This window comes from Papio anubis, chromosome 7 (genome assembly GCF_008728515.1).
Source record: "Papio anubis isolate 15944 chromosome 7, Panubis1.0, whole genome shotgun sequence".
NCBI lineage: Eukaryota > Metazoa > Chordata > Mammalia > Primates > Cercopithecidae > Papio > Papio anubis.
In genome coordinates this window covers 86591854-86609249 of record NC_044982.1, presented here as the reverse complement: position 1 = coordinate 86609249, position 17396 = coordinate 86591854, and the positions used below count along the sequence as shown (strand labels likewise).

General features: G+C 34.5%; 1 protein-coding gene across 1 annotated transcript; it reads left to right on the top strand.

Annotated features, from left to right (window-relative positions):
* Positions 1-12696: 12696 nt before the first annotated feature.
* Positions 12697-15989, top strand: LOC116275658 (olfactory receptor 4K13). Its single transcript, XM_031667755.1, has one exon. It carries the CDS (start codon positions 13068-13070, stop codon positions 13980-13982), a length of 915 nt encoding a protein of 304 aa, XP_031523615.1. The 5' UTR covers positions 12697-13067; the 3' UTR covers positions 13983-15989.
* Positions 15990-17396: the final 1407 nt, after the last annotated feature.

The window sequence follows — 17396 nt, the reverse complement described above, 5'->3', positions numbered from 1 at the left end:
AATTATGCATATATGCATATTAGCATCATAAAAATCTAGGTGAACCATAAATTCATCACACTAGCAACAGTGCTTATCTCTGGTATATTGGCTTATAGGATTTAACTCAGATTCTAGTTTTTACAAGTTCAAAATCTATGAAATTTTATAAGGTACAATTAGACTCTAGCCCTGTCTCTAAAAATGTAGTTGGCATTTCACTACTGAAGATTTCAAATCAGAGATTCACTTATTTTATATATAACTGTAAAAAATAACCTGTAAATAATTTGAGGTTTGTGATGGTAACTGGCTGTGCTGATTCACCATCTACTACCTAAAACGTGGAGAATTGCCACAACACTGAAAATTGAGGTTGACGACTATTGATTAGGCAATCTACTACAGATAGTACAGATTGGAAATACATTCTAAATCATTTATCATCTTAAAATTTTTGTTTATTTACTACTGACCTATAATAATTGTACAAGTTTATGGAATGCAGTGTGATGTTTTGATTACGTGTACATTGTATTGTGATCAGTCACGGTAGTTACCATGTCCATCACTTCGTACATTTGTTACTTCTTTGTGGTAATAAAGAAGTAGAATTAGTAGATGAATTTGTTACTTCTTTGTGGTGTCATCATATACTCAATATTTTTCTTATTGATAAAAAAATCTATTCCTATAATATGTCACTTTTATATAAATATTTGTGTCTAGATCTGGATAATAATTTTCTGTTGTATTTCACTGTCCCACTCTTCCTATTCTGGACCCTTATTCTTGAAATGTGGTAACTCTGTAACATAGAGTGAGTAGATAATTTTGAGATCCTTTATTCTAGCTATCCTGAAATATAAAATACATTGCTATTAGCTATAGTCACCCTACTCCATAATAGGGCACCAGAACTTGTTCTTTCTAACTATAATTTTGTACCCATTAACCAACTTCTCCCTCTGTCTCCTACTTCCCACCCCAGCCTCTGGCAACCACTATTCTACTTGCTACTTCTATGAGCTCTACTTTATGGATTCCATATATGAATGAGATTGTGTGGTATTTGTTTTTCTGAGCCTAGCTTATTTCACATAACCTTATGTCCACCAGGTTCATCTATGTTGCTGAAAATAACAGAATCTCATTCTTTTTTACAGCTGAATAGCATTCCATTGTGTATATATACTACATTTTATTTATCCATTCACTTGTTGATGGACACTTAGATTGATTCCATTTATTGGCTATTGTGAATAGTGCTTCAATAAACATGAGAGTACACATATATCTTTGAAATATATTATCAACTGAGTAAATGTAAAAAATGTTTAAGAAAATATATAAATGATGCTTAAACAACTGAAAAAAATAGTTTAATTTCAGTAGAAAAATAGATTGAGATCATGCACATCAAAGTGCTTTAGTGATTTGCTTTGGAGGTAAAATTACATCTCATTATATTTTTCTTATATCTCTTGATATTTCACAAATAGTCTGTAATGAACATGTTTTACTTTTAAAATTTGAAAAAAAATTTAATAAAATGCTAACATAAAAATGTTTTCAACGTTACTTTTCCAGCATACCTCTTGCTAGCTTTGGAAGTTGTGACCGGAAGTTACTGCAACTTTTAGAATTTTTTCACTTGTCCCCACTTTGTTTAGTCTTCTTTTTCATGTTCCAATTCTCATAAAGTAGAAATTCCTTTTATTTTAAAGTTGTATAAGACAACATGAACAATGTGTCGGTTAATGACCCTGAGAAAACCTTGCGTCTTGTAAATGAATTCCCCCAGCAATTAAAGGCCATGGAATTGGGAAGTTAGACTCTTTGGAATCTCTCAATAGTGTGTGGCTTTTCACCATAAAGAAGATACAAAAATAAGACATTACTAATCAGAAAATATAGCCATAAGTCCATGCACAGACGTAGATATAAAAGGTATCTATTTAGAAAATAGATAAAAATGAATTTTCAAGGCTCCAAAGTAAGAAGAATTTAGGAACACAATATAGAGAAGATTAATAGTATTATATTTCACTTTATTATGGAAAATTTCTTAGAAAACTTTGGTGGCCATAAATCTCTTTCTTTACTCATATTATGTAAATGAAGATCAAGTGTACCAATTTAATTGGAAATATTGGAAATAACTATTTCCTAAGAGTCACATCTCTCTGATACCTTTGTTTACCTTTGTAATTTTCCATTATAATTAATTCCTCTTGGATTTGGGAGCTGTGTTGGAACTGCATTGTGCCAAAACAGTTAACAGTTAAAATAAAAGAAATTCACTATTTTTAATTGTTTGATCTCTCCCATCGCAAATAATAGCTAATTTCTTGTCTCTTGCATTTGATGACCTGCATTTATCATGTCAGCAAACAGCCTATACAGCCCACTGCTTTGTCAAATTACATTGTGATTTCAGTGAAAAGCCTGGTCAACAGGGTTCAAAATAATTTTATTGTTGTTGTCTCTGAATTAGTAACTTCATTTATTGATTACTTACACACTCACAGCTTAGATCCTTTTAAGGAAATAGCATGGCTATTAAAGGTGTTGATGAAATAGATTCATTTTTCATTTCCTAGTTCTGTTTTTCTCCTACAGTGACTAGATATAAATATGTGTTTTCATTTTCTCTCCTTATATCAGGAGATAAAAACCATCTCAATTCCAAATACAAATTTGTCTTTATTACATATTAAAAATATACGAAATGATTTTTATAAAATATCTAGAGGGTAACATATAAATGATAATATCAATATGCATTAACCTACCACTAATATAAAGGAAAAGATTATTTCATTTCTTTCTTCTCTTTGTTTATTTTGTCTTTTTCAAAATAAACTGTTGAGTTTGTTACATAATTCAAATGTGTGCTTATTTATGTTACATGAAGAGATATTTGAAAGATTTCCTACAAACTGCTGTATCAATATGGTTGTGTTTACATTTCTACACAAATTTTGCTCTTTTCAATATAGCCAGTTAAAGTTTGAATCTCTTTTTGTGTCCCCAAATAAAATTCCTTCTGAAAGATCCTTTAGGCAGCTGCAATATACTTATTACCCAAGGCTTTCATTCTGCTTCACTATTCCAGACACAAATAAAATCCCTTGTCTTTTCAGACATTATAATCTTGATAACAGATTATTAAAAATACTATATGAAAGAATGTACTTAATTTATTCCTATCTTAAACATTTGTGTGTTTATTTCTTAAGAGGTGTAACACATATACGACAAATTGTGCAAAATGGTTTTACATAAAGTGTGCAAAGATTTAAAAATTCATTTTTACAGTTAAATAATTTATTTTTATATATGTATCTGCCAGTGTAAACACAGCTCAGATCAAGACATAGAAGTCAGACTAACTTTACATAGGTTGCGGGGGAGTAGAACCAGGAAAGAAGCACAGCACAACTTTATGGGTAGCTGTAACTGTTCTATCGTCGTTTATTAGTTTTGCCTTTTCTTTGCCTGAACTTTATATAAATCAAATTAAATAGTATGTACTACTTTGTGACTGTAATTTTCACTCATTGTAATATCTGTGAGATTCATCCATGTCATATCAGAAGTTTCTTCTTTTTAAATGTGGGGTGATATGCCATTGTGTGATCTTCCAATGTTTTTATCCACCTACCTCTTACTCTTATCCACTTACCTCTTATAGAAACAGTTACTTTGTTTCTATAAAAGTTGGATATTTGTTATGAATATAATCACTCATTTCTCTTATTATATAACTCGGAGTGGAATTACTGAACCATGGGATAGCCATGTCTATTAGAAACTGCCAATGGGTTTCCAATGTGATTGCACCACTTTACACTCCCACTAGCAATGCAGGAGAATTTTAGTTGTTCCACATGCTTAACAGACTTTGGTATTCTCAAGACTTTTTAATTTTAGCTATTTTTTGGGGTACCTACCAATAGTAATTATGGTTATAATTTGCATTTTCCTTATTTTTAATGATGTAGAACATCTTTTCATATTGTTACTAACCATTTGAATATTCCCCTTTGTGAAGTACCTATTTAGCTTTTTGCCCCATTTTCATGAATGGCTGACAACTTGGATATAATAAGCAAATTCCTTGAAAGCACAATTACATGACCAAGAAAAGAAGAAAAAGTTGGCTATTACATATTTATTAAAGAACTGAAAACCATAATGCTAAATTATAAGAAAACATGGATACATAGAGGGGAACATCACACACTGGGGACTATCAGAGGGTGGAGTCTGGGAGGAGGGAGACGATCAGGAAAAATAACTAGTGGGTACTAGGCTTAATACCTGGGTGATGAAATAATCTGTACAACAAACCCCCATGACACAAGTTTACCTATGTAACAAACCTACACAGGCACCCCAGAACTTAAAATAAGAGTTAAAAATTAAAATTAAATAGTCTTTCTAAAAAACAGAAGAACGAGTGGTCTTCATTGATGATCTTTTCCAAACATTTAAGATGGATTAGAGACTTAAATGTTAGACCTAATACCATAAAAACCCTAGAGGAAAACCTAGGTAGTACCATTCAGGACATAGGCATGGGCAAAGACTTCATGTCTAAAACACCAAAAGCAACGGCAGCAAAAGCCAAAATTGACAAATGGGATCTCATTAAACTAAAGAACTTCTGCACAGCAAAAGAAACTACCATCAGAGTGAACAGGCAACCTACAGAATGGGAGAACATTTTTGCAATCTACTCATCCGACAAAGGGCTAATATCCAGAACCTACAAAGAACTCAAACAAATTTACAAGAAATAAACAAACAACCCCATCAAAAAGTGGGCAAAGGATATGAACAGACATTTCTCAAAAGAAGACATTCATACAGCCAACAGACACATGAAAAAATGCTCATCATCACTGGCCATCAGAGAAATGCAAATCAAAACCACAATGAGATACCATCTCACACCAGTTAGAATGGCGATCATTCAAAAGTCAGGAAACAACAGGTGCTGGAGAGGATGTGGAGAAATAGGAACACTTTTACACTGTTGGTGGGATTGTAAACTAGTTCAACCATTATGGAAAACAGTATGGCGATTCCTCAAGGATCTAGAACTAGATGTACCATATGACCCAGCCATCCCATTACTGGGTATATACCCAAAGGATTATAAATCATGCTGCTATAAAGACACATGCACACGTATGTTTATTGTGGCACTATTCACAATAGCAAAGACTTGGAATCAACCCAAATGTCCATCAGTGACAGACTGGATTAAGAAAATGTGGCACATATACACCATGGAATACTATGCAGCCATAAAAAAGGATGAGTTTGTGTCCTTTGTAGGGACATGGATGCAGCTGGAAACCATCATTCTTAGCAAACTATCGCAAGAACAGAAAACCAAACACTGCATGTTCTCACTCATAGGTGGGAACTGAACAATGAGATCACTTGGACTCGGGAAGGGGAACATCACACACTGGGGCCTATCATGGGGAGGGGGGAGGGATTGCATTGGGAGTTATACCTGATGTAAATGACGAGTTGATGGGTGCTGATGAGTTGATGGGTGCAGCACAGCAACATGACACAAGTATACATATGTAACAAACCTGCACGTTATGCACATGTACCCTAGAACTTAAAGTATAATAATAATTAAAAAATAAATAAAATTTAAAAAAAAAGAATGAGATAATGCAAATCCAGAGAAAGAAGGAGCACTTCACAAATATTTGTATTAGTCTAGAATAAAATTGATATCAAGTTTACTAAAGATATGAAACCTAACAAAATACAAAAAATACAAAACTATAGAGCAAAATATAAAGAAAATCTTTAAAAATCAAATACGTAAGATGTATGATAACCAAGCTGACAGCGTCTGAAAAATTAATCAATATAATTCATCACATTAGCAGAATAAAGGATAACCACATATGGTCATAACAATCGATACCCCAAAACAATTTGATAAAATTCAGCCACTCATTTATAATTTAAAAAATAAAATTATCAGTAATGTAGAAATAGAAGAAAACCTCGACAATTTTATTAAAGACAGTAACAATAGTTGTCAGTCAGTTATATTCAGGATTGAAAAACATAAAGACCAGAAAAACAATCTTCACTATTACTACTTCTATGCATATTTTATTAGAGGTCCTAGCAAATGTATAATACAAAAATGAGAAATAATAAGCATAAATACTGGAAAAGAATAAACAGGACTATTTTCATGCAGAAACAACATGATTATCTAATAAAAATTCCAAAAGAATAAAGTAATCTCTATTAAAATTAGTAAGTAGCCGAGCGCGGTGGCTCATGCCTGTAATCCCAGCACTCTGGGAGGCCAAAGTGGGTGGATCACCTGAGGTCAGGAGTTCCAGACCAACCTGGACAACATGCTGAAACCCTGTCTCCACCAAAAGATACAAAAACTGGCTGGGCGCAGTGGCGTTCCGGTAGTCCCAGCTACTCCGGGGGCTGAGGCAGGAAAATCCTTTGAACCCTGAAGGCAGAAGTTGCAGTGAGCCAAGATGGCGCCACTGCATTCCACCCTGGGAAACAGAATGAGACTCTGTCTCAATAAATAAATAAATAAATGAACTCAAGAAGGTTTCTGAATTTAAGATCAATATACTAAAATTAATTGTAACTATGCAAGACGTCTCCACTGAAAATTACAAAATACTGCTGAATAAAATTTTTAAACTTAAGAAAAATAAGAAATATATTACATTTAAGAAGTAGAAGACTCATTATTATTCAGACATCCAATCCCCTCCCACCATTCCTCTATATATTTAGTACAATTCCCTTAAAGATCTTAGCAGGCTTTTTCGTGAAAATGCACAAGAAACTTTTACACTGTTGGTGGGACTGTAAACTAGTTCAACCATTATGGAAGACAGTGTGGCAGTTCCTCAAGGATCTAGAACTAGAAATGCCATTTGACCTAGCCATCCCATTACTGGGGATATACCCAAAGGATTATAAATCATGCTGCCACAGAGACACGTGCACCTGTATGTTTATTGCAGCACTATTCACAATAGCAAAGACTTGGAACCAACCCAAATGTCCATCAATGATAGACTGGATTAAGAAAATGTGGCACAAATACACCATGGAATACTATGCAATGATAAAAAAGGATGAGTTTGTGTCCTTTGTAGGGACACGGATGCAGCTGGAAACCATCATTCTCAGCAAACTATCTCAAGGACAGAAAGCCAAATGCCACATGTTCTCATTCATAGGTGGGAATTGAACAATGAGAACACTTGGACACAGGAAGGGGAACATCACACCCCACATTGTTGTGGGGTTGGGGGAGGGGAGGGATAGCATTAGGAGATATATCTACTGTAAATGATGAGTTAATGGGTGCAGCACACCAACATGGCACATGTATACATATGTAACAAACCTGCACATTGTGCACATGTACCCAAGAACTTAAAGTATAATAATAATAGTAAAGAAAGAAAAAAAGAAAATACTCTGTGTGATACTATAATGATGTATACATGTCATTATACATTTGTCCAAACCCACAGAATGTGCAACACCAAGAGTGAACCACAATGTAAACTATGGACTCTGGGTGATTATGATGTGTCAATGTGGGCTCATCAATTGTAACAACTGTACCACTGTGATGTGGGATGTTGATAATGGGGGAAACTGCATGTGAGGGGCAGTTTCCCCCATTATCAACATATTTGAGAAATCTCTGTACCTTCTCAGTTTTGCTGTGAATCTAAAGCTGCTCTAAAAACAATAAAGTCTTAAAAACACAACAATAAATATATAAATGTGAAAATGCAAAAGGCTTTAAATAGCCAACACTGAAGAAGAAGAGCAAAGCTGGAAGGTTTATGCTACTGGATTTGAATGCTTTTTAGGAGCTTATAGTAACTTAGACATTGTGGTTATGGAGTAAGGATATACAAGTAAGATTAATGAAATAGTGTTCAAGATCTAGAAGTTGACTAGCATACATACAACCATTTGATACAGAACAAAATGCTACTGTAATTCAGCGGGGAAAAATACAGCCTTTTAAATAAATTGTGTGGGAGCAATTAGGTATTCACTTGGAAAAATAAATGTTCCTTTTCCTTACCTCATATCATACACAAAATATTAATATGAGATGGAATATACATCTAATTACGGGAAGTAAAATAACATATTACAATGTCATGAACATAATAAATTATCTTCATATTTTTTATTCCTTAAGCAGTACAAACAACAAGTAGGTGTTCAATTATAATTTGTCTTTTTCTCTTCATATTTTGATGAATATAGTCTCCTGTAATTAAAGTTTAGCTTCTAATACTCAGTTGGATTATCGTTATTGCTCATGAGTCCATGCATTAGAATTAAAATATTGATTTCCAAATTCATGTATCTTTATCCCCAGTTTTTTAATTATCCTTTAAGTTCTGGGATACATGTGCAGAACGTGCAGGTTTGTTACATAGCCATGGTGGTTTGCTGCACCCATCAACCCGCCATCTACATTAGGTATTTCTCCTAATGCTATTCCCCCTAGATCCCCAACCCGTGACAGGCCCCAGTGTGTGATGTTCCCCTCCTTGTGTTCATGTGTTCTCATTGTTCAACTCCTACTTATGAGTGAGAACATGAGAACATGCAGTGTTTGGTTTTCTGTTCCTGTGTTAGTTTTCTGAGAATGATGATTTCCAGCTTCATCTATGTCCCTACAAAGGACATGAACTCATTCTTTTTTGTGGCTGCATAGTATTTGATGGTGTATATGTGCCACATTTTCTTTATCCAGTCTATCATTGATGGGCATTTGGGTTGGTTCCAAGTCTTTGCTATTGTGAATAGTGCTGCAATAAATATATGTGTGCATGTGTCTTTATAGTAGAACGATTTATAATCCTTTGGGTATATACCCAGTAATGAGATTGCTGGGTCAAATGGTGTTTCTAGTTCTAGATCCTTGAGGAATCACCACACTGTCTTCCACAATGGTTGCACTAATGTACACTCCCACCAACAGTGTAAAATCGTTCGTATTTCTCCACAGCCTCACCAGCATCTGTTGTTTCCCGACTTTTTAATGATCGCCATTCTAACTGGTATGAAATGGTATCTCACTGTGGTTTTGATTTTCATTTCTCTAATGACCAGTGATAATGAGCTTTTTTTCATATGTTTGTTGGCTGCATAAATGTCTTCTTTTGAGAAGTGGCTGTTCATGTCTTTCACCTGCTTTTTCATTGAGTTGTTTGTTATTTTTCTTGTAAATTTGTTTAAGTTCCTTTGTAGATTCTGGATATCAGCCCTTTGTCAGATGGATAGATTGCAAAATTTTTCTCCGATTCTGTAGGTTGCCTGTTCACTCTGATGATAGTTTTTTGCCATGCAGAAGCTCTTTAGTTTAATTAGATCCCATTTGTCAATATTGGCTTCTGTTGCCATGGCCTTTGGTGTTTTTGTCATGAAGTCTTTGCCCATGCCTAAGTCCTGAATGGTATTGCCTAGGTTTTCTTCTAGGGTTTTTATGGTTTTAGACTTACATTTAAGTCTTTATTCTATCTTGCATTAATTTTTGTATAAAGGGTAAAGAAGGGGTCTAGTTTCAGTTTTCTGCATATGGCTAGCCAGTTTTCCCAGCACCATTTATTAAAAAGGGAATCCTTTCCCCATTGCTTGTTTTTGTCAGGGTTGTCAAAGATCAGATGGTTGCAGATGTGCGGTGTTATTTCTGAGGCCTCTGTTCTATTCCATTGGTCTATACGTCTGTTTTGGTACCACTACCATGCTGTTTTGGTTACTGTAGCCTTGTAGTATTGTTTGAAGTTAGGTGGCATGAATCATTTTAGAATATACTTTAAGTGTTTCACAGTAAAAAGAAAGCTAAGGATCTTTGTTTCTGCAGGAAGGAGGGATGCCAGAAAGATCAAAATGATCCTTTTGAAAGCAAACATTTTCTCTTTTCTCTCTCTGTCTCCCCCTGCCTCCTCAACACCGTTTGAAAGTGTGCATGCATATGTGTGTGTGTAGGGTTTATAATTACAAACTGTTCTGTAAAGGAAAATTATTGATTAGTTTAAGTTGCAGAAAAGACTGAAAAGTTGAAAAATTATTTGGCATGCAATCCATCTATGCCATAGTTAAATATTATTGGTTGCATAATGCCCAGCAAAGTATTTTCAAAGGTTTTCTTTTTAGATATATGTCTGATTCTAGTCAGACACTCTATTGACAAATCTATTGACAACCTACATAATGTGTATTATGAGGAAGATAAGAGTAATTTATCTGTATTCAAGGAACTTAAAATTAACTTGAGGAAAGAAGAATGAAAAATGAAAGGGATCTAGGCTTAGAACAAATTTGTATAACTCTTGTTCAAGTGTTCCTTCTGTTTCAGAATATCAATACAAATGATATAACTGGAAAGTAATTAAGTGTCAGAGTAAGTGAAATGAACCACAGATATAGTGGAGATTGATATGAGTTCCATGTCTAGAAAAGGTTTTACTACTTAGGAGAGAAGGCTTGAGATATACTGAATAATGTGGTTACATATAGACAGAGGAACTTGTGTAGCTAAAAAGAACAAAATAAGCAGGAATAGGACAAAAAAAGTATCAATAATGCAGAAAACCACGAGGCTGTTTTTACTGAAATGTTAAGAAACAAAATTGGATTTTTAGGGTGAGTGAGGAGTTGATTGTGACTATCCAGGAGAATTTTGGGATTGATAAGGCAGTTACCACAGGTTTATAAAGAAGAAAGTGATATGATGAAAAAGAATTTTTATAAGTAATGTGAAATTCCTAAGAATAAACTGTATTTGTGGGGAGATTACATTATGCAACATCTACAAAATGGAATTCTATATACCTATTAAAAAGTTATGTTTCTATATATTAATATAAACATATTTTAATGTAATAAGTTAAAAACTCAAGAAAAATAACTATACATATAATATAAAATTTGCACTCTTAATAAAAATGATATAAATGTAAATATTAATACCCGTAACACTAACACACACACTGTACTGAAGTGTGTATTGTTTTTCTGGAAAGCTATCTAAGAAACTCTTAAAATGTTCACAGTCAGTTATCTTTCTGTTATTTGTGATGTGCTTTTTCACAATAGCATAAACTACTTTTTTTAAAGATAATTAAAAGAAAAATATATATTTTAACCAGCTTTTTAAAAATGGCTGATATATTTCTGGTTTTAAAATACTTCAGCATTCCATTTGACATTTAAAAATAAATGTTGTTAAAATCCCCGATTTTGTGGATTTTTCTGTGGATTGAGTCAACTGACTTAATCTAGATGATTAATATGTACTACATAGTTTATTCATTCAACAGATATTCACTTAGTGCTTTTGATGTGTACTATTACAGATGCTGGAGCATTTATAAACTACTTTGTATGTATTTGAAAACTGTTCTGTTGTGTTTAAATGCAGCTTCAAAAAATAGATTTCAAAAAGGAGCATTAGTAGGAATTCTTAAATATGAGACATAAAACTGAAGGGAGCTATAACCTTTTTAGACATATAAATGAATGGCTCTAATTACATATTTGATGCAATTTAACATTTTGCATCCTTTTCTCAGAGCGAGAAATTGGCCAACAGATATGATTACACAGGGAAAAAAATACATCCCTAGTTGGATAAATGTTCCTATGGGATTATCTCAAGGAAACATATAGCACTGTGTTCTCTCTTTTTTCTGTTTCTGATTATTGGAAGAGTAAATTGCAGGTAACTGTTGGGGATACAGGAAAAGGAGATAAAAGGCCATTCCTGGGATTCACATAAGGCACCATCACGAAAGTATCCTTCCCCTGTCTTGTAAGTGATAATGGCACAAAAAGATGACTACACATACTTTATTTACCGAAGGTGTTTTGTAAAAACCTAGATTAATTTAAAACTATTAACAATTAAGGTAATTTTTTAAAAAGCTGAACCAATACAACCAGTTTGTAATAAGCGCAGGTTGATGACAAATTTTGTCATAAATTTAGATGATTATACTGAAAAAACTGCATTTCTTTTACCAATATAAATGTTACATCAAGCTAAGTCATTCTGAAACCTATGACAAATAACCATGCACAGGCCAACCAACTAACCACTACATAATAATAACCAGGTAAATGAATGAATAAAAACAAGCTGAAAATGAAATTAGTTGTTACATTTGACTGTGAGCTGTTTGTACACATTGTCTAACCCTATAGAGGATGTATTTGATGTGAATAATATGAAATGTTGAATGAACAAATTATATAAATAATTATATATAAATACATGAAATGTATATAATATACATGTTATATATAATATATACACTATACATATATTTGACACTTCAAAAGAGTGTAGTGATTACCACTAATACTGATATGTGAGGGATTCATGCAAGAATGGGGCATGGAGGAAATAAGATAAGTTTCTCAAGACCTAATTCATATATGTTTACCAGAGTCCATTTCAAAACATGGTTCTTGAGAATCCTGGATGTATTTTCTATATCATTTTCATGTTAATAAAACTCAATATATGTGACTATAAAACTCACCAGAATCATTATCTTATTCATAGAGATTTTTATAGCACAAAGAGGCATTAGATACCATGTAGTCCAATTTTTTTTTTTTTTTTTTTTTTTTTTTACTGAGAAGAAAACCCTCAAAAGGAGAGTTGCTTGTCCTATGTCACCCAGTGAGCAGCTTACCCAGGTGTCCTCTAGACACCTTCTGATTCTAATTCACGACCTATATATTTGTGGTTTCATGTACTATTAATGTTTTTATTTTTGTCTTCCAGAAACTTACATTCTGAATCCTACTGACTATTTGGTATACTTCTCTGGGCCATTAGTAAAATCACTGACCAACAAAATTCCACAAAAGTAAGGGTCCTTGTAAGTTCAAGTGCCTTGACTGAGTGCCAAATGTGGACACTAACATGAACATTTCTTTCCAAAATGCATCATTTCCCTACCCCTTATTCTCACTTATTTTGATCATTATGGGATAAAGTTGACAATATGGAAAGAGCAAACCATTCAGTGGTATTTGAATTTATTTTGTTGGGACTTTGCAAATCTCAAAATCTTCAGATTTTATTCTTCTTGGGATTCTCTGTGGTCTTCGTGGGGATTGTCTTAGGAAACCTTCTCATTTTGGTGACTGTGACCTTTGATGCACGCCTTCACACACCAATGTATTTTCTGCTTATCAACCTCTCCTGCATTGATATGATCCTGGCTTCTTTTGCTACCCCTAAGATGATTGTAGATTTCCTCCGAGAACGTAAGACCATCTCATGGTGGGGATGTTATTCTCAGATGTTTTTTATGCACCTCCTGGGTGGGAGTGAGATGATGTTGCTTGTAGCCATGGCAATAGACAGGTATGTTGCCATATGCAAACCCCTCCACTACATGACCATCATGAGCCCACAGGTGCTCACTGGGCTATTGTTATCCTCCTATGCAGTTGGATTTGTGCACTCGTCTAGTCAAATGGCTTTCATGTTGAATTTGCCCTTCTGTGGTCCCAGTGTTATAGACAGCTTTTTCTGTGACCTTCCCCTTGTGATTAAACTTGCCTGCAAGGACACCTACATCCTACAGCTCCTGGTCATTGCTGACAGTGGGCTTCTGTCACTGGTCTGCTTCCTCCTCTTGCTTCTCTCCTATGGAGTCATAATATTCTCAGTTAGGCACCGTGCTGCTAGTCGATCCTCTAAGGCTTTCTCCACTCTCTCAGCTCACATCACAGTTGTGACTCTGTTCTTTGCTCCATGTGTCTTTATCTATGTATGGCCTTTCAGCAGATACTCTGTAGATAAAATTCTTTCTGTGTTTTACACAATTTTCACACCTCTCTTAAATCCTATTATTTATACATTAAGAAATCAAGAGGTAAAAGCAGCCATTAAAAAAATACTCTGCATATAAATGTAAAACATACTTTTTAGTTGACACTTTTGAAGAGACACTGTCTTGTTTGTTTGAACATTTAAGAAACTCATTTTTAATGTATCAGGTTCATGCAAAAGTAATTGTGGTTTTTGCCATTAAAGTAAATGGCAAAATTAAAGTGCTGGCAAAAACCGCTATAACTTGTGTACCAGCTAATAGTTCAAGTCTGTATGAGGAAACAGTAGATGTAATTGTTAAAAAGCAAACACCTTTTTGTGATCTTTTATGGTCAAACACATAACATCTACAGTTTGGCTTGTATACATTTAACTCCCACCTTTATCTGTTTCTCTGATGCAAATTTGAACAAAATAAATAAGTTACCTGTGATTTAGTTTTTTCGTCTATACAACTTTGTTTATATGCATCTTTCGTTATTTTAGCATGCTCTTAAACCTCAGAAAACACATTATTATTGTTACGATTTTTGTTGGTGGTGGTGGTAATCTATGTTTAGAGAAAGCACACAGATGACATCTCATCACAGTAATATATCCAAGTGCCTTACAGACTAGAAAACTGCATGTTCTGGGTAATCCATGATTAGTGTGTATTAAATTATACTAACTTCCTTGCCGTAAGCACAGTGTGTTCAACCATTCTTCGCATATTTTGTGAGCCTACAGAATGCCAGAAGATATAGCCAGGGCTTCAAGAAACTTATACCTATGGATGGATAGAGAGAACTAAATTAGTAATTGTTCTGTGGCACGAACAGCACTGTTACATGATGCACAGGGTGCTTTGAGAGTGCAGAGGAATGGCGTCTCAATCAGGGCAGGGCAGGAAGGTTTCCACTCATAGTTAGCATCAGCTAGATGGAGAAGAAAGACATTCCATGAGAAAGAAATAGTATGTTGAGAATGCGTAGAAGCATGACACAGAGGAGAACCTACACACAGTTTCATTGAGCTGGGTCGTGGGCTACGATGTCAAGAGATGAGATAGAGAGGTATGTCAAATGTAGTCTGATCATATAATAGAAAATATAGGATACTCTTTGGAATTCAAAACTATGTCATACTGAAATTTAAAAGACAGACAGGAAGGGAAAAAAAGTAAGCATAGACCATTCTTGTCCAAACTTGTACATTGTACTGCTTCTGTTCCAAGTTTACCTCCTGCTTCTTAGCTCTGTTCATATTTCTCTTTGCAATCTAGGCAACTAGGCCTGTAACTGAATAGAAGGCAAAAGCAAATTTAAAGCAACTCGGTATCGGAGATGACTACTGTCTTTCAACTTTAGCAAAAATCCAAAAAGAACTTTATGCCTTTTATCGGATATATTATACCTAGTATCCAGAAAAGCCATTCCAGAGGCTGAAGATAAAACATTGAATACTAGGTCTCTAACATGTATTTAGATTATTTGTTACATAAAGGGTACCTCACATCAGCCTTAGTTGTTTTATACTGAGCAACTAATTTTATGAAGAAAACATTTTATATACAAGTTGAATTATTGTAGCCAAGGATCCCAGCCTCAAAATGCATTTTCAAACTTTTTTTTCTTTCTTTCTGAATCTCAGAATGTAGTCTTGTGTTGTAAGACTTTATCTCCCTTTCCCAACAGGTACGTTCATACACAGTGTTTCTTATCTAGTTAAGTGCTTGCTTAGAAATCTTAGGGGCCGATTTTGAAACAAACAAGGCAGGGAAACCTGGCTGCAGAATCCTCCCTTGAGAGGGGAATTACTTACAGTTAACCCACCACTACCAGGCCACAGTCAGGAAAAGGTAAATCAGACCTCAGGACAGGCCATTACTCAAGATAACCTTCAGAACAAGACACGCAGACCTGCACCTTCCTGCACTATTCTCACATAGTTTCCATATCTTTTCCGTCTTAAACTCCTTTACTCAGCCCCCAAATGGGGAATGATCTGTTAAAGGCATGAACCTGGCCATTTCCCATCTGCTCACATTTGAATAAAATTGTTTTCCTTTTACCACTCCTTGCTTCACTTGTTTTCAGCCTCTGAGAGGGGTGGTAGACATGGATGGGTGTGTTGGGGGCTAGGTGGGCAGCGGGGAGGGGAGACACTTAAGCTGGTTATATTTTAAGCTGGTTATATTAGATCTGTCCACCTTGGTCTCCCAAAGTTCTGGGATATAGGCATAAGCCACCACACCCGGCCAAGACAATCTCTTAATAAATGATGTTGGAAAAACTGTTTATCCATATGCAGAAGAATAAAATTGACCATTATCTTACATTATACACAAGAATAAACTCAAAATGGATAAAATACTTAAATGTAAAACCTGAAACTGTAAAGCTAAGAGAAGAAAACATAGGGAAAATCTCCACAATATTGATCTTGGCAATGTTTTCTTATATAGAACTCCAAAAGCACAGACAACAAAAGCAAAAATAGACAATGGGATTGCATCAAACTGAAAAGCTTCTGCACAACAAAGTAAACAACTAACACAGTGAAGAGACAACTCACATATTGAAATATATATATATTTGCAAACCATATATATAATAAGGGGCTAATATCCAAAACATGTAAGGGACTCAAAAACAAACCATTTAAAATGGGCAAAAAGATATAAAAAGACATTTCTCAAAAGAAGAGTTATGAATGATCAACAGATATATGAAAAAATGTTCAACATCACTAATCATCAGAGAAATGCAAATTATAAACACATCAGATATCCTGTTGACCCAGTTAAAATGGCTAGTATCAAAAAACAAACAAACAAAATAAATGCTAGTAAGGATACAGAGAAAAGGGAGCTCTTTTACACTTTTGGTGGGCGTGTAAATTAGTAAAGCAATTATGAAAAGCAGTACAAAAGTTCCTCAAAAAAATAAAACTAGAACTACTATATGATCCAGCAATCCCATTTCTTCACATATACCCAAAAGAAATGAAAACAGTCCATCTGCACCCCTATATTTATTGAAGTGCCATTCACAAAGGCCAAGATATGGAATTAAATTAGATATCCATCTACAGATGAATGGATAAAGAAAATGCAGCATATATAAGTACATATATATGTATAAACACACACGCACGCATACATACACACACATACAGTGAAATACTACTCAGCTAGAAAACAGAATCAAATCCTGTCATTTGCAACAACATGAATGAGCCCGAAAGACATGTTAAGTGATATAAGTTAGGCACAGAAGAATAAATGCTCTATAATCTCTCCTATCTGGAACCCAAAAAAGCTGATTTTGTAGACACAGGGAGTAAAAACTGGTAAACAGAGCCTGGGAAAGGCAAGGAGAGGAGGAGTACTGGGAGAGGTTGGTCAATAGGTATAAAGTTACACTTAGTCAGAAACAATAAGGCTTGGTGTTCTGTTAAGCAGTAGGATGATTATGACAATGTAGTGTATATTTCAAGATAGGTAGAAGAG